General features: G+C 33.6%; 1 protein-coding gene across 3 annotated transcripts in view; it reads right to left on the bottom strand.

The window, feature by feature from the left end:
* PIGN (phosphatidylinositol glycan anchor biosynthesis class N) overlaps positions 1 to 22,717 on the bottom strand; it is a 138,709-nt gene that overhangs the window by 60,487 nt on the left and 55,505 nt on the right. For all 3 annotated transcript variants that reach the window (XM_032152123.2, XM_032152124.2, XM_032152125.2), the window contains 3 exons: positions 6,189 to 6,267; positions 4,756 to 4,938; positions 1,310 to 1,449 (listed from right to left, as the gene is read on the bottom strand). In XM_032152123.2, coding sequence (XP_032008014.1) covers positions 1,310 to 1,449; positions 4,756 to 4,938; positions 6,189 to 6,267 — 402 coding nt within the window. The remainder of the gene's footprint in view (positions 1 to 1,309; positions 1,450 to 4,755; positions 4,939 to 6,188; positions 6,268 to 22,717) is intronic.

Raw genomic sequence — 22,717 nt, 5'->3', positions numbered from 1 at the left:
AATGGCAACAAAAGCCAAAATTGACAAATGGGATCTAATTAAACTAAAGAGCTTCTGCACAGCAAAAGAAACTACCATCAGAGTGAACAGGCAACCTACAGAATGGGAGAAAATTTTCGCAACCTACTCATCTGACAAAGGGCTAATATCCAGAATCTACAATGAACTCAAACAAATTTACAAGAAAAAAACAAACAACCCCATCAAAAAGTGGGCGAAGGACATGAACAGACACTTCTCAAAATAAGACATTTATGCAGCCAAAAAACACATGCAAAAATGCTCATCATCACTGGCCATCAGAGAAATGCAAATCAAAACCACAGTGAGATACCATCTCACACCAGTTAGAATGGCCATCATTAAAAAGTCAGGAAACAACAGGTGCTGGAGAGGATGTGGAGAAATAGGAACACTTTTACACTGTTGGTGGGACTGTAAACTAGTTCAACCATTGTGGAAATCAGTGTGGCGATTCCTCAGGGATCTAGAACTAGAAATACCATTTGACCCAGCCATCCCATTACTGGGTATATACCCAAAGGACTATAAATCATGCTGCCATAAAGACACATGCACATGTATGTTTATTGCAGCACTATTCACAATAGCAAAGACTTGGAACCAACCCAAATGTCCAACAATGATAGACTGGATTAAGAAAATGTGGCACATATACACCATGGAATACTATGCAGCCATAAAAAATGATGAGTTCATGTCCTTTGTAGGGACATGGATGAAACTGGAAACCATCATTCTCAGTAAACTATCGCAAGGACAAAAACCCAAACACCACATGTTGAAAAGAGAATCATGGACACAGGAAGGGAAATCACACCAGGACTGTTGTGGGGTGGGGAAGATATACCTAATGCTAAATGACGAGTTAATGGGTGCAGCAAACCAACATGGCACATGGATACATATGTAACAAACCTGCACATTGTGCACATGTACTCTAAAACCTAAAGTATAATAATAAAAAATAAAAAGAAAAATAAAAAAAGAAAAACAACAACAAAAAGAAAACAACAGGAAAGGAAAAGAAAAAAAGATACACAAAAAGTGAACACCACCACATCAGAAAAATAAAGATGAAGTCAAAAGGGAAAAGTATAACAAAAAGAATGTTTATATCCTACCCAACATTTATGCAGTTATAAATGAAGTGAGAGGGATTGGAGATTTGAAAGTACAGTATTATAAATATATTTGATGACTTATGGTACAGAAATCTAATGCATTTTAAATACAGATTTAACTGTCAATGAAGTGAAAAAACAAGGCAGCAAGATGCATTACTTACTCTCTTAGAACCGCATACCATATTGGCACTGGCAACAAACCATATACATAATATGTCCAGGGACAGGCTTGAATCAGCAGAAAAAATGCTACTAAAATGCCAATAGCTACAAAACAACAAGGCAGGAGATGGCTTGGTTTCTGAAAAATCAAACAAAACATTGAAACACTTCCAAACCAATGGTAATTGATAGGTTTTAAAAGAGATTTTATAAAGTGAAGAAAACTTATTACTTTCTTTCAATGGTTATACTACTAGATGATTAATCAAAGAGCTACATTAAGACAAGGAAAAAATCTACTACTTGAGGAGCATATTAGAGAGGAAAAACCTAGATAACCTGGAATTGTTGCAATTGAGCAATTCTCAACTTAAAAGTGACTATGGCCTTAAAGTTTGTTTCCAAGTAACTTGTTCAGAATTCTGAACATGTTTCCTTTTAGGAATAATTTTATAAATGTTGATTGAGTTCTCTGGATAACTCGTAAAAGCCTATTTAATCCATAATAAGGTATGGGACTTAATTTTCATTTGGAACAATGTCTTATCTATTCAAGCTCCAACGTGACATGCTACCACCTAAGCTTCTCTCTCTATTGCCCACCCAACAGAAACTTCATTCAGTCATATGCACTATTCCCAATCACCTGCCAAAACAGAGAATTCATCAATGTAATTCACTAGTGATAGTCTCCACGGTGTAAAGGTCAGGGACTTTAAGTACAGGAGATTATCCTAGATAATCTGGGTGGGCCTCATTCAATCTGTTGAAAACCTTTAAGAGCAAAACTAAGGGTTCCCTAAAAGAGAAATTCCACCTGTTGAGTGCAGCTTCAGCTCCTGCTGGCGAGTTCAGTCTGCCTTTCCTGACAGCCTGACCTGTGAATTTAGGACTTGCCTAACTAGGCCCCAGAATCACATAAGCCAATTTCTTATACTACATGGCACATGTGTACATACGTAACAAACCTGCACGTTGTGCACATGTACCCTAGAACCTAAAGTATAATAAAATATAAATAGATATATAAAATATACATATAAAATATATATATGTATATATATATACACGTATATATACATATATATTATATATGTATATATAAAATATACATATAAAATATATATATATATATATACACACACATACATATATATAGCCTCCTGGTTCCATTTCTCTGGTTTTTATTAATTGATATACCAACTCGTCACTAAATAAAGTATAAATGCTATAGTCCAGCATTTGAAACCTTTGATTACTTCAGCCTAATCTATATTGTATTATTTCTTACCAGTCCCTCGAACAAACCTCCCACATTCTACACAAAGTGAACTATTTATTTTGAAGGAAGCATGGCGTAGAAAGAGAAAGAATTCAAGTGTCAGAAAATATGGGTTCTGTCATTTAAAACCCATGTGTCCTTGTGGAAAACATGTAATTTTCCTGAGCCTAAATCCCTCCATCTATATTATGAGAATCATAACCACCAAATTTAGGGTAGTGTTAAAGCCTAACTAAATAACTTACGTAAAGCACCCAGGGCAGTCCTGGAACAGTGGAGCTCAATATATATTACTATTATCCCAGCTGAACAGTATATCTTCCCAAATCTGCCTCTGTTTACATCATTCAGTTTGCTTTAATTCTCAACCTCTCCCTAGATTCTGACTGTTAAACTTCCACCAAGACTTACTTTTTCCTGTTATCGTCACCCTAAAGTCAGCTCTCATATTTAAAATGATAGTCTTTTTATTATCCCAAACACTTAATATATCTTAAAGTTTTCTTTTGTAGTCGAGTGTAGATATAGTGACTTATGCCTGGTAAGGTGGTTATATGTGTACATCTCTTACCTACTTTATTAAATTCTAAGCTCCTTGATGGCAGAATCTGAATCTTATATTTCTTTGTATAGCCTATACAGCAAGCTTATCCAGTCTGCAGCCCACAGGCCACGTGTGGTCCAGGACAGCTTTGAATGTGGTGCCAATGCAAATTCATAAGCTTTCTTAGAACATAATGAGGTATTCTGCAAAATTTTTTTTTAAAGCTCATCAGCTATTGCTAGTGTATTTTATGTGTGGCCCAGGACAATTATTCTTTTTCCAATGTGGCTTAGGGTAGCCAAAAGATTGGACACCCTTGCCAGCATCTAGCATTGTACCATACACTCAATTAAATATTGGCTGTATTATCAGATTAATGAATAAAGGAACTATCAGCTATGAAATCTTGTTAACATATCAATATAAAAACATATTTTTTCTCAATAAACTGAATATCAGGATAAACATGAAAAGGCACTCTCTGGCCCAAGACTGCTCTGGATTAAAGTCTCAGTCCTTCACATGCTAGCTGAGTGGCCTTTAATAAGTAACTTAATCCTCCTCAGCTTCAGCTTCCTTTTTGTAAACATAAATTATGTCTAATTCTAGCACTGTTATGAGTTCTAAGAATGCCTAGATATAATTCCCATTCCAGCCAATTTCACATACACTCAAATAATTAAAATTACTTGGGGGAAATTATTTAAGATACATTAAAACATTATACAAAATTATAATAAACACTAATGGCCTTCCATTACAGAATAATAAAATATAAAATTGGAAAAATTACCACTGGAAATATCTGCAGATTATTATTAAAAATACACCACCAGGATATATTACTTTTTAGAGAACTTGAACATGGTAATAATCATTAAAGAGAATGAAGCAAAGGAAATGAAAGTGGCATATTCTCCCTGGTAAATGATAGTTAGAAATATATTTTAAAAGAGTAAAGTGTTTTAATGTAGTAAAACCATATATGTACTGCTATATTGTCTCAGCAATATGAAGTATCATTAAAGACATTTTTTTAATTTTTATTTTTTTCACTGAAAGCATAGTAAAGTAGGAACAAATTCTTAAAATAAGAATACATGGAAAGGTCTAGAAATCTGCATTTTGAGAAACTTCAAAAAGTTAAAAGAAGGTAAGAGTAATTAAAAAATGTATACATCATTTAAGAAGAAACATTATGAGCAAATAATTTTATTGCTTTCTAGCTCCTAAACTTTTAATATCAGATAAAATTAAATACATTGTTTTGAAGTAGTTTTCTGACCACTTGTACTAGAAAGATATGGAATACTTATAAAATGCTAGTTATAAAATAAAACAGAAGATCAACACCATTAATAACATAGGAGCACTTAAATTACTTACACCTCTATCTTTATAGCTTTCTTAAGTTACAGGATCATTATTATCAATATATCTTTTTCTCAACTGAAGAAACAGAGATAACTGAGGAAAAATCCAATACAATAAAAACAAATGAAAGATAAACAAGAGTTAGCTTAAGAACAATGACTTGCACATCCTATAAACTCATTACACTGGATTCAGTACTAGTGATTTTATACCATCATCTGAATCTTCACATTTTCTAAACGTACCTTAACTTCTTTACTGACACCTTTTATAAGGTTGGAATGAGACTTGATGATCAACAAAGAAGCATAAGATATCCATCCCACAAAACCAGTAACAACAATGACGCCCAAAAAGAATCTGTCATATGTGTGATAATAGGACAATCCTTTCAATGCAAGATGAATTAGCTCCTTGCAAAGGGAGACCTATGGAGAAAAAACATATATAACTTGCTAACAGAAATAATAAGAAAACCTACATTTTAAAGAAAGGAAAATTTTAAATTCCTAACAGCCAAACCATTGTATTAAAATTAGTGAATAACTGTAGATGATGGATTAAGAATAGATTTTAATTGTTTGAGAATCTTCTTTTACAGTATGAGAAAAATTCGGAATAAAATGAACTTTTTAACTTAATAAGAAAGGCCATTTTAAATGTAAACTATTTGTGTTGTATATGTGTGTTTGTGGAAATGATCTTCAGATAACTCATAAAAGAAATGAAGGCTCTCTAATATAGGTCCCAAATAATGATAATGGCCATATTTATATTTTTTACTTTCTCATATGAGATAAATCAGTTATAAAACATCATTAAGTAGCTTAACATTTTACAGGAGAAGAATAGCTTATCATTTTAAAGTCATCCAAAAAAAGCATTAGAAATGCATGGATTGGCAATTATTTAGGCAATTTTAGAAATGAAAACAGAATTCTTTTCTACTTTAAAATTAAATGACCATTTAACAAAGAAAAATTAATGAAAAACATAGTGAGACAGGAGTTTGGAAGAGTCAAAATTTCAACATGAATCATTAGACTTTTAATAATGTATAGATAATTCCAAGTGGCAAACATATAGTGTTCTAAAATATTATACATAAGTAGGGTGACACAAACTTGGCATCTATTTTCTCATTTTAAAAAATAGTAATAGTTCATTTCTAATGCTAACCTAAAAAAATGTGGGCCGGGTGCAGTGGCTCATGCCTGTAATCCCAGCACTTTGGGAAGCCAAGGCGGGTAGATCACCTGATGTCAGAAGTTCGAGACCAGCCTGGCCAACATGGCAAAACCCTATCTCTACTAAAAATACAAAAACTAGCTGGGCGTTGTGGCACATGCCTGTAATCCCAGCTACTCAGGAGGCTGAGGCAGGAGGATTGCTTGAACCTGGGAGGCGGAGGTTGCAGTGAGCTGAGATTGCGCCACTGCACTCCAGCCTGGGCGACAGCGAGACTCCGTCTCAAAAAAAAAAATTTTACCCATAATATTAGTTGAAATAGGAGAGATATATCCATTGCTAAAGCAGCTACTCAAGAAATGCAACCCTTCCTTTAGGGCTCAAGAAACCTCCCTGGCCTGCCTACTTTGCTCTCCATTACCATATTTTTCTCCTCCTCATCCCCAAAATGATAATCAGCTATTTATGTCTATAAGGCCAGTATACTTACCACTTCATCATACTTTCTGTGTTTTATATAAGATCTTGCTTTTCTTAAAATGTTGAACTGTTTGGAATCAGAAAGCAGTCTATATATATATAAAAAAAAAGAATAGGTTTAAAGGGTTTCCTCATTCCAAGTATATGTTTCTTTTTTCCCCTTAATTAAAAAAAAAAAGATAGTGAAAATAACAAAACAGCAAACAAAACAAAAATCAAAGAAAAAAACCTGAATTGTATTGCTGTTGGTTCTCTGAAGTCTTCCAAGAAATAGCTTATAGTTAAATTTGGTTTTCTTGACTCGAAGTTTCAAATGCCAGACTACACTTATGAAAGTCATATAATCCATCATTCTGAAGAAATGTAATACTCTGGCTAACAAAGAAATTCTGATTAAATGGAAGTAATTAACAGAACACCAAACGTATGGCATGAGCTCTGCCACTCAGTTGTCCTGTGCTCACAGCAGACTTCACATGATTGAGGACAGATCCATCAGTGTACTTTTTATCCCTGAGCCAAACAGGGCCTGAGAATTCTCATTATCAAAGAGCTCCAGGCAGAGCCTAACCACCATTGGAAGTTAATGAATAATTTGAACCTATTTGCTATTTTTATACTATATCGTATAACTTCTTGGTTCCTCTTTCATTTCTCTTTCCACCATTTCCCTATCCTGTTTTACCACAGTAGAAACATTAAATACACAAGAGAAATACTCCTAAAAAATACTGCAAAACCTGAAACTATATAAAACAAAAGCCATTAAGTTTATGGAATGTAGAAATTGAGGAATATAACCAGAATTTAATTGTCTTAATGAAATAAATCAATATATTTAAATTCAAATTTGAATATATGCTGCTTAACTAAAACCTACACGTCTAAAATGAATGCCTTTACATTTCAAAAATGCATGCAAAGTTATTTAAGGCTATATTAGGTTGGATCACATGAAATTGATGTTTCATAGGCCAAAAACTATTAAATTAAATATTGGCAATTGCACATGGGTCGACATAATATAATCACTTATCTTCTTTCTACTTGGCTCAAGCAGTCTCTGAAGAGACAGGACTGAGACTTGTACAAAGTAAATCTTTTAAGCAGTAATTATTAATTTGGGAGGGGGGAGGGTCAGAGACTTCTTTCAGAATCTGAAACTCTTGTCTAGGAAATGTACATAATCCAAAATTTAAAATATAATTTCAGAAAATTCATAATAAACCCAGAAGCTTATCTATGAACTCTCTCAGAGTTCTATGGGATACTCTGATTAAGGATCTGTGCTTTGGCTTGGGACAGTGATTCATGCTTGTAGTCCCAGCACTTTCAGGGATGAAGGTAGGAGGATCACTAGAGGTCAGGCGTTCGAGACCAGCTTGGGCAACAAAGCAAGACCTCATTCCTACAAAAAATAAAAAAAGGATCTGTGCCTACTCTAAGAGCTCCCAGATATTCCAACTCAGGGGAACCCAACCACATTGGGTTCTCATGTTGCAGACTGCAGGAAAATTCCCCACCATTGGACTCACTGGGATTTGGAGGGAAAAGGTGCCACGAGGCAAAAACACATGAAAGAAAAAGAAGTTACTTTAAAATGTTGCTCTGATCCAGTTCTCTGTCCCTTCAGACACCATACATTTTGAAGTGTTTTCCCAGAAGCCTTAGTATAGCAATTACTGTGCCAAAGTGCATAGGCATTTTTTGGAAGGCTATATCTAAGTTGAATTTCACAAATTTCCATAAAAGCTTTCTAGTTGACCTCCTTCCTCTTGCTCTGATCCACTCAGCTTCCTAAAATACTGATTGCATCCCCTCATTTACAATTGATATGGGCATCTCACTGTTTACTTCATCAATTCTAATTTTCCTGGACTATTGATGACCCTCTGCTGCTACTTCACTTAATTTCCCATTATCGCAAATGTGTACCCTCAGCTGCATAATGGTGAAACTCTTCAAGCTTCACCTATCTGGTATTGTAAAGATCTTCCCCTCTTTGCTTTCTAAAATCAAATATTCATCATCCTTTATGGTCTACTCCAAATCTCACTTCACATCATCAGCACTTCAGTTAGTGGTCTAATGATCAGTTTATTTCTCTTCAGTTAAATTTTAACCTCCATGTGGGCCAAGATAATGTCTTATATTCCATTAATATCCACAATAATACTTAGCAAAGTGCTAAAGCACATAAAATGAATCAATAAATCTTGAATACAATGCTATCAAAATATTGCAGACCTACAAAAGGAAGAAAAATAAGACACTAACATACATTGCCATTTGTAATGTACCTAAAATTTTAAACAAAAAGAAAGAAAAAAAAGATTGTCCGAAGCTAAATTACTTAAGCTAATTTAACAGACATTCTGTTAAGTGAAGTCTTATGAAGAATGAGAGAAAAAAATTCTTCAGGAGAAATATTTACATTATATATTATGTTATGTTATATTGGAAGTATTAAGGTAAAGAAACAGGAGTCAGGGTAATTTATAATTTTTCCTAAATGCACTATTTATAAACCTTGGGACATGCCAAAGATTTGCAATATATCTGGAATTCACCAAATGTTCTACACAAGCCTCACTGTATCACCATGACATTAAAGACTCTCATACACTTGTCCTAAAAGGTAAGTTTTATTTTTAGTTTTCCATCAAATTGAGAGGGGATATAAAGTAAATTTTCTTGGTATCACATACTTTAAACATAAAGAGGTTTTGTAAGAAATATAAAGTCTAGAATATAGAGTACAATATGTTCAGATTTATGTAAACAAAACCAAATAACAACAAAATAAATGTGGGTTGGTAGAGGAGTAATTAAAGGAATGCCATATGTGAACTAAAATGAACAAGGGAGATCTACACATATAAACATGGATAAATCCTGAAAACCAAACTAAATAGAAAAAAGAATTGTTAAATAAAATAGGTTTTTAAAATAGGGATTGAAGTGTACTACACCATTTTATTCCCCACCCCTCCCAAAAAAAGAATCTAAATATGGTAAAATGTTAACATTTTCTTAAACCTGAGTTGTGGGTACAATTTTTATTATATCCTCTATTCTTTTCAGCATGTTTGAAATATTTTATAAATAAAACTTGAACTATAACAAGAAGGATATACATATATCATGTATACATATGTATTCTTGTCTACTTCATCAATTCTATTCTACCAATTCTTGTCTACTTCATCAAAGCTATTTTTTTTAGCTCCCACATATGAGTGAGAACACGTAAAATTTGTCTTTCTGTGTCGGCCTTATTTCACTTAACATAATGATCTCCAGTTCCACCCATGTTGCTGCAAATGACAGGATTTCATTCTTTTTTATGAATGAATAATATTGTGTCATGTATATATACCATATTTTCTTTATCCCTTAATCCACTGATGGGCACTTGGATTGATTCCATATTTTAGCTACTGCAAGCAGTACTGCAATAAACATAGGAGTGCAGATTAGCTCTTCAATATATTGATTTCCTTTCTTTTGGATATTATTTAGATTGTATTCCTGCATATATGTATACACGATATAGATAGATAGATACATGATAAACTGCAACTTTGACTCCAAAGAAAAAGACTATAAGACTGGAACACAGGAGGAAAAGTGACTTTTTATTATTGTTTGTATAAATTTTACTGTGTGCATGCATTACTTGTTCATTAACACTTTCAAATAAAATGATTAAAACACTAAGATTTAACCATAGCTTCTGATTATGCCAGAGAAGCTTTGGGCATAGCAATGCTCCCACCAAGAACAACTAGAAAGCCCAATAAAATAAATTTGAAGGTACCAAAACAATCAAGTAATGAAAGGCTAAGATCCTAGAGAGAAGGAAAGCACAGGGAAGTAACCCAAAATTCTACAAACTGTAAATCTGAGGCAATCTACCATTCTTATTCTTGGCACAAAGCAAAAGGCTGAGAATTTGGGGATATAGCTGCTGCCAGGAAGTAGAGAATCCAAGAGTCTTTGGCAATCTTGCAAGACTGGAGAGATAAAAATTTAAGTTTTTAGCTGCCAATGCAGCCAGAACTTGAGGACCTAAAAAGGAAGAAAAATAAGAAAATAATACACATTTTCATTGTGGATTTTTTAAGAAAGACATTTTAAAAGTGCATCTGGAATTTTAAACTAACACATATTCTGAGGTGAAATCTTAAGAAGAGTGAGAGAAAGAGCTTTTATAAGAAAGAAATATTATATTATACTATATTATTCAGAGAACTCAGGTAAAGAAAGAAAGGCCAACTCTTGGTGAGAAAAGAGGTGAAAAAAAAAAGGTAAGTCTGACACTCATTTGTATAGAACAAGAGGACAAGAAGCTAAGAAGAATGCCCCTGAAAAGCAGACAGAAGTTTTGGCAGTCTCAAGATGTACAACAGACAAAAATTGGTATTCAGTGACCACCAGAGAAGAAAGGTTCTAGATAATACAAGGTCTGTATTGGGATCCCTGAGATACTACACTCTAAGAACAGAGAGAAACCAGAGATCAAAGGAGGCTTAAAATCGCAGCACAGCCTTGAGTCAGCCACTACAATTTGTGGCCATCAGAGGATAAGGTAAAACCTCTCTGGAGAAAAATGAGATAATCCGGAGATTCTAAAACTTTTAATATAAAAAGATAAGCATTCATTTAAAAACTACCAGACTTAACAAACAAGACCAATTGAAAAAAAAAAAAGAATCGAAACAAACTCACAAATGATTTGGTTATTGGTATTATCAGGTACAGATGCTAAAATAATTATGGTTAGTATGTCAAGAAGACAAGACAGAAAATTGTACCAGAGAACAGAATCTATTTTTTTTTAATAATCAAAATGGAAGTTCTAGAATTTAAAAACATTTAACAACTGAAATTAAGAACTCAGTAACAGCAATCTAGACACAGCAGAAGAGAAATCTGGTGTAACTCATGACAGAACCAGTAGAAAATATCTTGCCTGGGCTGGGCGCGATGGCTCATGCCTGTAATCCCAACAGTTTGGGAGGCCAAGGTGGGTGGATCACTTGAGGTCAGGAGTTTGAGACCAGCCTGGCCAACATGGTGAAACCCAGTCTCTACCAAAAGAACAAAAATTAGCCAGGTGTGGTGGTGCGTGCCTTTAAACCCAGCTACTCAGGAGGTTGAGGCAGGAGAATCGCTTGAACCTGAGAGGCAGAGGTTGCAGTGAGCCAAGATCATGTCACTGCACTCCAGCCTGGGCAACAGAGTGAGACTCTGTCAAAAAAAAAGGAAAGAGAAAGGAAGGAAGGAAGGAAGGAAGGAAGGAAGGAAGGAAGGAAGGAAGGAAGGAAGGGAAAGAAAGAAAGAAAGAAAGAAAGAAAGAAAGAAAGAAAGAAAGAAAGAAAGAAAGAAAAGAAAAGATCTTGCCTGAAGCTTGAAGAGCAAAAAGACAGAAAAACACTAAAAAGATTATACAAATAGAATACAAGTCATGATGAAACAGGTCTGATATGAATGTAATTGGAATACCAGAAGCAATATCTGATAAGATAAAGGCCAAGCACTTTGCAAAAATAATGAAAGATACTAATCCACAGATTTAAGAACATCTACAAACCCCAAGCAAAATAACGACAAAGAAAACCATGTATATGGACAGGGCAGTAAAACTGCTGAAAACTAGTCAAAGAGAAAATATTAAAAGCAAGTGGGGGAAGGGGAAGGAGAAGGGGACAAATTGCCTTCAAACAAATGACATTAAAACAGTTGGTCACTGAACAGGAATGATGGAATGACATCCTTAAATTGCTGAAAGAAAATAACTGACAATCTAGAATTTCACTTGAAAAGATGTTTGAAAAGTAAAGGTAAAATAATGAATTTTCAAACAAATAACAACAGAAAAATATCTTTCATTGGCAAACACCCTTGAAAAGAAATGTCATATCATAGACAAGAAATACAGAAATGTGGAAAGGAATGAAGAGCAAAAGGCACAGTGAATATATGAGTAAATCTAAATAAATGTTGATAATACAAGGCGATAAGTTGAAATGTAGCAATATACTTAAAATATATAATAACAATAACATCAAAGGTATGAAAGTTAAAGTTAATTTACATTAATTTAATTTATATTAAACTAATAATGAGCCCAAAATGCTTGTTATAATCTTTAACATAACCATTAAAAGGATGTATAAATAACAAGCCAATATGTGGGCAGGGGAGGGCTGGAAAATTTAAATAATTTAAAATAGCTAATTAATCCTACAGAAAACAAAATAAAACAGAAAAGGAACATAAAACAGATGGGATAAATGGAAAGCAAACCCAAATATATCAGTTATTATAGTAAGTATAAATGGTCAGAAAACACCAACTAAAAGAAAAAAAGTAGAATACTGGATAAAAAAAACAAAAACAACAAAGTCAATTATGTGCTACTTACAGAAGACATACCTTAAGTATTAGAACATCAAAATGTTAAAAGTGAAAGGATATGAAAAAAGACATAACACACAAATACAAACAATGCTGCTGTCGTTACACTAATATAACTCAAGGCATTGACTTTAAGGCAAAAGTCTTAAGGTAGGGTTAGGGCATTGGCAAGGGCATTTGCCAATGACACAATAGAATGCAAAGAGATGATGTAAGGCACAATAGAAAGCCAGAGATATTTCTGAAGAAGAAAAGGCTACAACAGCAGCCAGTAGTGTCATTTTAGTCTTAGGAAAATTTGTTCTAGTAAGTCACATAGAGAGTTGGCACCACACTTCCTGTGCCCAGACCTCAGAATTCACCTATCAAACCACGGAGGTAAAAAATTCCCATTCTAAACCTTATTCAGGCAATAAATCCAAGCACTTTACACATTTTTATCACTAAAAGCTGATAATCTACTGAATATTATTCAACAAATAGTGAATATTTTATTGTTATACATGAATTAACACATAAATTATTTATTCCATGATGCAGAAAAGTTTCTACTTCTGAAGGGCACAACCTTTTGCAGGGAATTCTATTTATCTGAATGGATGGTAAGAACATTTGCTATCTATTTTTTTTAGCTCCCACCTATGAGTGAGAACATGTAAAATTTGTCTTTCTGTGTCACTCTTATTTCACTTAACATAATGATCTCCAGTTCCACCCATGTTGCTGCCAGTGACAGGATTTCATTCCTTTTTTATGAATGAATAATATTGCATCATGTATATATACCATATTTTCTTTATCCCTTAGTCTACTGATGGGCACTTAGATTGATTCCATATTTTAGCTACTCTGAGTAGTACTGCAATAAACATGGGAGTGCAGATTATCTCTTCAATATATTGATTTCCTTTCTTTTAGATATATATACCTAGTAGTGGAATTGTTGGATCATATGGAAGTTCTATATTTAGTTTTTTGAGGAACCTCCACACTGTCTTCCATGGTGGTTGTACTAATTTACATTCCCACCAACAGTATACACGGAGTAGAGAGTATACTGGTGGTTACCAGAGGCTAGAAGAGTAGAGGGGAGAAGGCAATGAAAAGAGGCGGATTAATGGGTATAAATAATACAGTTTGACAGAAGAAATAAGACCTGGTGTTCAATAGAGCAGTAGGATGACTATGGTTAACATTAATCTATTATACATTTCAAAATAGCTGAAACAGAATAATTAAAAAGTTCCTGGTGTACAGAAAAAATAACTATTTAAGGTAATGGACATCCAAATTTCCCTGATTTGATTATATGAATGTATCATGTACCCCTAAAATATGTACATATTGTATCAATTTTACAAAGAAAATTTTCAAACTAAAATTCTGAGATTACTCATAAAAGCTAAATTTCTACTTAGCTTCTTATTATTTTTATTTCAATTAATATTTCTTTTATAATATTCAGAATCCAACAGCAAATTTGTACCAGTTCCCTCTTAATGAATGCATACGCCTAGCACTTCCTTGCTTCTAGGTTGATAGCACAAACAGTGACAAGGACATCTGGAGTGGATTCAGAATAGCAGCAAGATCAAATACAGAGTTGAAAATTAACTTTCCCTAAGGGAAGGCTGAAGAAACTACATAATTTAATATGGTGAAGAGAAGACTTCTGGAATGAAAATATGTTCTCAGATGCTAATAAAAAAGACCCTGATTACTTATTTTTACTTGTGAAAAGTAAACTGATTTACTTGGTACAAGAATCTTTGTTCAGAGAATATGTTTTCTTTTCAAGAAAGAAGTTTAAACATTGACACCAAAGAGCTTAGATTCTTTCCAGTTCCCTCTAGACCTATCTTTCTTCTTTTCCCAAAATAATACAAGTTTTAGATATAATATAGTATAATAATGATAAATTATTCATCTATAAAGTCTCTAGGATATCTGCAGCGTTAATTAACTCTCATGCCCTTATAAAGAATAAGCCAGCAATGGAATGTAAATTTTTGATTAATATAAATGACAATAGAGGCTGGGTGCAGTGACTCAGGCACTTAGTACTTTAGGAGGCCAAGACAGGAGGATTGCGTGAGGCCAGGAGCTCGAGACTAGCCTCAGCAACATTAGCCAAGCATGGGGTTGCTCACCTGTAGTCCTACCTACTCAGGAGGCTGAGGCAGGAGGACAGCTTGAGCTCAGGAGGTCAAGGCTCCAGTGAGCCATGACTGGGCCACTATACTGCAGCCTGGGCAACAGAGTGAGACCCTCTTTCTAAAAATGAAATTAAAAAAAATTAAAGAATATAATAGAAAAAAATCCTTAAAAACTTAGTAATTGCTGAAAAGTTACATAAGTGATCAAATCTGCACTTAAATGCCTACAAGATGATGGAAAATGAGGATAATAAAAACATTGTCAGAAGGAGGGACACTGTTCTACTGATGAGAAAAAACGAACTATGTCGAGTGAAAAAGAAGGCACATTAAGAACTAAATGGCTGAAAAAAACTATCATGATATTAATTTGCTGATAAGAACTTTCAAAGAATATTATCTTTTATTCCATAGACCAGATGGACTTCCTAAAATCAGGACGAAAATAAGAGTGGGGAAACTGAAAGATATTAGAAAGTAGTTGTACAATGAATATCCAATTCATTTCAGCTTTTGAATTAAGATAATGAGAGTCTGATAGCAAGTTATTTTAACAAGAAAATATAGTATTATCCAAATCTATTCAGTTTTTGAATTTTAGATATTAAGGGAGAGTTTGAATAGTAAGGAGCATCTAAAATATTAACTGAATGTTTGGTTCCTATGTTAGGAAAATTCGTTGGCATAGTGAGATTTCAGATAGGAAAGGATACTTGAATGCAGACAACAGGAAACTTGGAAGGCCAGAGAAAAAGGAGATCCACTAATTTTGTTGCATGTTATAACTCATTATACCTTTTGTGACTATAAAAATGAAAAAAAAAGTGAGACAAAACTGTATAGAAAAGGTTTCTTAAAATTCTACTTTTATGAACTAATTATGAACCCTAATGCATGAAGCATCATAGAGACAGACTGAAACACTCAAATTTTCACAAAGGTGTTATGACATTAAACTTGTTGGCTTACCTCCCTGACAGCTCCTTATTCAGAAATGGAGTAACTTCTTAACAATAAAAACTTACTATGTCTATATAATGAGCTGCCATTAATATCAGACTTTGAGAAAAATGATTAAATAAACCACAGCAACATTAGTAGACCAAGCATTCCACACAAATACCATTATTTACTATATTACTGAACTATATTATATATAAAAGAATACTTACCAATTTCACTAAATTTACTAATTTACCAAAAGATCTAATGGCATCCCCTTTAAAAACATAAAGGTACTAAATTACATAGCATTTGAGGCAGAAGGAATGGCAAAAAAGACACCAGATTAGGAGAGAGACTGTCTAGATTCAAGTTTTAGCTGTAAATCTCACTAGCAAGGACTTGGGAGTTTCAGGTTTATTATCTATGAAGTGTAGGAAAACCTGCTTCCCACAACTCACAGGTACCTGTGAATGATATGTGTAAAATGCAAATCTAACCATGTCTTAAAATCCACTACTTTGAGGACAAAGTACAAATTCTAAACCTGCCTATGGGGAGAGATATGGCCCCTGCCCATTCCTCTATTTTGCTCTTTCCTTCACTTCTTCAAATATCAGACATCACATGCCTTAGGGCTTTCTCCAACACACTTTGAAATGTTTGTTGTGTTTCCTTTCAATGTGTGTGCATGGGAAAACAGGCAAATTTATTTTACATTTTGCCTATTTTTCTTTGCTAAAAAACTTTGTCTCTTTATGTGCCTTTATGTAAACCTATTTCAGAAAACTATAAACTACAGAAATGCTTCTCTTATAAAAATATTTTTCTCATCAAAAAACATGTAATTATTTTTAATAGTTAAATACAAAAAAGAATGAGTAAAAAATAAAAATCACTGCCAAAGCACATATCTTACTAATGTTAGCATTTCTGGCTAAATTCCCTTTATATATAATATATCTATTATAATATACACACACACACACACACACACACACACACGAATTTTTAATGTAGTTGTAATCATACCAAATGTGTACCTTTGTAAGTTGCATTTTGTTGATGATTATATTAAAACATTATTCTAAGATATATTAGAACCTGAAAACAGAACATTTGATGGTTGCATAGTCCATCTAGTAGACATGTTATTATTGTTCAATTATGTGGTTTTCCATCTTTTTGATGATAAGCAATCCTAGGATGAATACCTTGGGGCAAAGGCTTTTTCACATTCACTTCCTGAAGTTCTGTATCACACGATGGAATTGCTTGTTAAAGATTTTAAATACTTTAAGGTTCTTGGTAGAGTGGAATTTACTCTCCAAAAGAGTGATTATATACATGTACACCACAACAGCAATTTGTGTCCATTTAGTGACATAATCATATAAAAATCTTTTTTGCTAATTTCAAAAATGGAAAAAAGTATTTCTAATATGAATTTGTTTTTCTTTGATAAATACTAAGGTTGTGTTTGGTACATATTCTATTACAAAAAAACTTTTTTAAGTCTTGCTTTAAAATGGGATGTTAAATAAAGCTATAAAAATAAAATATCTTTAAATATTTTAAAATATGAACGAAAAACATGAAAATCAGTGTTTTCATGACGTCATACATAACTCACAAAGAATAATTTAGAAAATCTGAATAACAATTCTGAAATACAATAAGGTTATAAAAGTTTTATGACTTACTAGTTGGTGATTACTAGAACCCATCAAGGGTTTTAGTAACCCAATTTTATAAGTTTACAATTAAAACAGCATGAGAAAAAAATCTGAAAACAAGAATATCTGGATCAGTCATTGTATTTGTTTTTTGTCCATGCAATTTCCATTTTTATTAACAAACAAAAGCAGTTTCAAAAATACTATGCTATATATCACAAAATACCATAAGACTTCACCTGTTTGTCCTAAGATTCTTTCAACATATATAACATTTAAATAATAATTAATTTATCATACTTTCTAATGATCAATACATTTTTCTACATTCTCCCAGATAAACTAAATATTGATGCCATGAATTCATGGTAAACACTATAGTGTCTGCAAACTGACAAATTTATGTCATTTTTCTAAAATTTTACCACAGAAAATATCATTTTATATTACAGGTGCTGAGTGATTAGGCTGGAACAAAAGAACTAGTGTAAACTATGATCAAGGAACATAAAAATCCTGTAATGAAATGCTTACATGTGCTTAAAAGCTTCAGGTGAATTTTTTAAAGTCTCTGCATCCCAGTTTCATCATATATTGAAAATCCATTTTATGAAATGTAAAAATAGGGAAAAACAATATTAGCACTTCTTATGTTTTCTCTCTGTCCTTGCCCAATATTCCAGCCTCTAGTATCCTTAACTGAGGGATTTCACCCAGCCTCACAGCATCAATTAATACTAGCGTATGGATAATTTCCAAAATCTATATTTAGAGCTCGATTCCTGCTCCTGAGCCTTAGACTCAGATTTCCAATTGTCTATACAGTCACACCATGATGCTGTTCTACAGGCAGCTCAAACTCAGCAGATCTACAACTGAACTTGACCCTGCTCCTATGAGCAGCAGTTTAGTAAATCATAATATATGTCCAACATCTCTTAAAACAGGAAATTTCACACTTCAACCCTTCCTCTTTCCCTTACACCTGGCCATTGCCTAGGGCTTAATGATTCACCTTCCACTGTACCTTAAATCCCTAACTTCCTTCCATTCCTATCTTGTCAATCTTAAAGCAGTATTTCTCAAGGAGGACACTGGGAAGGATAAATCTTACTCTGGTTAGTGATAGATTCTGTGCCAGACTGCCTGGGTTCCATCCTAGCTTCAATGTTTACTAATTCTGTTATTTGGGGGAAGTATCTTTCTGATTCAATTTCCTCGTGTGAAAATGAGATACAGTTGCTCCTCAACTTAAGATGAGGCTACATCCCAATAAATCCATCATAAGTTGAAAATATCTTAAGTCAATGTTCATTTACACCTAACCTACCGAACATCATAGCTTAACCTAGCCTATCTTAAATGTACTCAGAATACTTACATCAGGCTACAGTTTGACAAAATTATCTAACACAAAGCCTGTTTTATAATAAAGTGCTGAATATCTCATGTAATTTATTGAATACTGTTGCTGAAGTATAGTTTCTATTGAATGTGTATAGTTTTCACACCATCATAAAGTTGAAAAATCCTAAGTCAAACCACTGTAGCCAAAGTATCTGTAATAACAGTACCCGCCATATCTGGCTGTTTTAAGAATTAAATGAGCAAACACTGATAAATTATTTAAAACAGTGCCTTGCATACACTAAGTACATAATAAATGTGAGTGGGTAGTCATGAGGAAAGCAATGGTGCAAGACCTCATCATTTGCCTGAACAACTGCAACAGTCTGGTTTTTTTGTTTGTTTGTTTGTTTGTTGAGACAAGGTATTGTTTGTTCACCCAGACTGGGATGCAGTGGTGTGACTGAGGTTCACTGGAGCCTTGACCTCCTTGGCTCAAGTGATCCTCCCATATCAGCCTCCTGAGTAGCTGGGACCTATATTCTGTGGCATTTTCTTACTCCAATTATCCAGGCCATAACAAACATACATAATAGTGGAAGGAGAAGATAGGACTGATGATGGAAATGGCAATTAAAAATACATGGTGCTATTTTTCCAACAAGAAAATGCATGGGAAACTACACATGGAAAACAGACCAACAAACATAAAAAAATCCTTATGAAATTTTCCAACTCTCGGTTTAGGATATTTATCTTCTAAAATATTTTTTATTCCCACTTTTATAATGTCAAAAAATCTTATAATTCCCTCAAGAATTATTCCTGAATTTAAAAATATCATATATAAAACAACTATACATTTAAAAATCACTATACTATTCATGACATTACAAAAAAATATATAAAATTCCTGAATTTCAAACTTGGGGCAAAGGATTTGATTATTTTCTTCCCCTCCTTTCAGACACTTGTAACTGGTATGGCAAACTAAGGGCTTTCAGAGAAATCATCTTTGGAGATGATGAGATTTGCTTGTAGTAAAAAGTATAAACAAAGAAATGGCTGGAGGCCAGCCAGGAGGAATGCCAAAGAAACTCCTAAATGATCAGACCACAGAGCTAGTAACATAATTAAAACCACTAGGCCACGGAAGGTATTTTACATTTAAACAAGGAACTTTAGAACAGATGGGGTCCATAAGAGATCAGGAGGAAAAACTACCCAACTCCAGAATCACTGCATAGATAACAGTGTTAGCTCAGGGCACAGCTGGATACTCACATGCAGCCACGGAGATCAAGACAAAAAGAAAAGAAGGTAGAAGAGTTCATTTAGGTTGATACGAGGAAAAAATTATCCTTTGTTTTCACATTACCAAAGTGGGTTTTGAGTCATTAAAATATTTTAATAAAATGTTTAAAATATTCATTAAATTCTATAAGCCCATTATTTCTAGATAGCTATATTTTATTATTGCATTTGCATCTACTGTCCCTTAGCTAAAATACATTTTCTTTAATATATTTAACATGAAAAATGTAAGGCAAAAAAAAAAAAACTATTAAATTTCTTCTATTTGGCTTTAAAATAAGAAGTCATCATAAAGAAATATTAAAATATAAGTATACAAAGATATTTCACTGGAAATGCAGATCTCCCCACTCCCTGCAAAATTCCCTTCCAAGGACAATGCAAAGCCAACATTGGAAAGCACTTTCTATTAGCTCTCAACACCTGGCTTTCTCTCCTCTTGCCTCAATTCCTCACTCCCTTCTCTGCCTCCCTCAGTGGCGTGCTGAGGGCTGCTCACGCCAGCTCCCAAGAGCAGATGGTGTACAACTCTTCCCTTTCTCTAGTCGCATCATCCTTGGTAGCTTGAGATTGATCATAGTGAGTGTATTTATACCAGTGAAATTGGCAAACGCTATTAATGGGAGTCTTTCCTCTCTCAGAGAGCTGAGCCTCTTGCTAGCACATCACTGCCATACTTTCCCACCTTAAGTCCACATTCTTAGCTGTCTCAGACCCATAATTGCTATGCAGCCCATAGCAATTAGTGTCAAGTTAATGAAAGCTGGTATATTGGCTGTTACTACCTCAGAAGTGTGTTGAGCTGAAGACTTCTTGTGTCTCCATCTCAGCTGCTCTCTGAGGTATCAACAAATCAAAAATTCTCTTTCCAACACTGTCTTCACTGAAGTTGTCTTGTTTAACTTCCTATAAATGTGCATCCCTCATCTGTGGGTTTGGTGCTCCTCAACTGTTCTTACAAAAACAGTCACTCATAATACATTGAACTATCCCTTATCACGCTGTATCATTTGCTATACTGTCTATATGTTCCCATTAGACTTTGAGTCCAACAAGGGCAGGCACTATGTCTATCTTTTCCAACATCCAGTATAGTGCCTGGGACACAGTAGGAAAACAATAAGTACTGATTAAGTAAATCAATGAAGCATTGTAAGATAATTACTCTGCAATGGCTGAAATAATGACAAATGTAAACTATCAATTACTGTTGAGAGTTAAATTGTGTCCCCCAAAAAGATCCTAACCCCTGGTATCTGAGAATGTGACCTGATTTTGAAATAGTGTCTTTGTAGACATCATCAAGCTAAAGCACATTAATACTAAATTAAGACGAACCTTAAATCTAGTGACTGGCGTCCTTGAGAGGGAGATCTGGAGACAGAGACACAAGGAAGAAGACCACTGATGACAGAGATACAGAGTGGAATGATAAAGCTACAAGCCAAGGAAACCGAGGATTGCTTGCAGCCCCCAGAAGCTAGGTAGAGGCAAGGGAAGATTCTTCTCTAAGCCTTTGGAGGGAGCATGGTTCTGGTGACACCTTGATTTTGGACTCCTAGCCTTAATTTTGGACTTTAGTCTCTAGAACTGTGAAAGAATGTATTTCTGTTATGCTAAGCCATGTAGGTTGTGGTAGTTTGTTATGGCAACCCTAGAAAACTAATATATCTTCCCATCAACTGCCCAAATTCAGATTGCCCACAAGGAAAAGTGATGGTTTTACTATTTATTGTTCATTTTCCCTTTAATCTATGCATAGTTACAGATATGAATAAACTAATGAAGTATTAACTTAAAAAGCAACATGTTTGAAATACAACATTCTACATAGTAATTTGTGAGGAAAAATTTCCTTTATGACTAAATCGTTTTTATTGAAAATATCAAGTTTTAAAGAATCTATAAACATCTCATGTTTAAGTTAAAAAAAAAAGAGAGAAATGAGTCGTCTTAATCTGTGCACATTACTTTGCTGTAATTGTTACTGTTCATTGTTTTCATGGTTACTTAATACTATAGAATAAAATAAACCACATTTTAGGATTATCAAGAATTTTATCAATTATTCAGGGTCAACTAGTGTTTAGAGGACAAGATCTCCTAAAATGCTGCCCTTTCTTACTCTGATTTTTGTTACAAAATTTTTTTGCTTTCATCTACACATGACCTAATATTTTAGTAATACTTGTCTATTCCTTTTTAGAATGTCTATTTAAAGGGAAAAATATTTTAAGAGTATAAAGACAGAGAAAGCAGGATAAAAATTTATTTCTAGAATAATTTTCATTCCTTTAGCATGATCAATGATATAGAATCATATCACCCTTCATATCATAAGTGAATAAATGAATAATATTTTTCTGTGTAAGTATGTGATGCACAGAAGTTTTTTTTTTAAGATAAATTTCAGTTTTGAAGCAGAAAATTACGTTTCTTACAAATAATTAGTAAATCAGATAGGTAAACTGGTAGAAAGGTTCATATACAAGTTAGTTAAATTGGGTCTAAGGGAAGGGCCTTTATCAGCTAAAAGAAACAAATTTTATCAGAGAAACCAAATACTGTTGCCATTTTAGTAGAAAATACGGTTTTTTGTAAAAATTTCTTTGTTTCCCAAATTTATATAATAATTTTCAAATAAAAAAGTAACAAATATTTTTGCTTCTATTGGCAAGGTA

The sequence above is a fragment of the Hylobates moloch genome, unplaced genomic scaffold (assembly GCF_009828535.3).
Source record: "Hylobates moloch isolate HMO894 unplaced genomic scaffold, HMol_V3 SCAFFOLD_5, whole genome shotgun sequence".
In the NCBI taxonomy this organism is placed as follows: domain Eukaryota; kingdom Metazoa; phylum Chordata; class Mammalia; order Primates; family Hylobatidae; genus Hylobates; species Hylobates moloch.
Note: the sequence above shows the minus strand (reverse complement) of the source record. Positions and strands in the feature narration are given on the sequence as shown.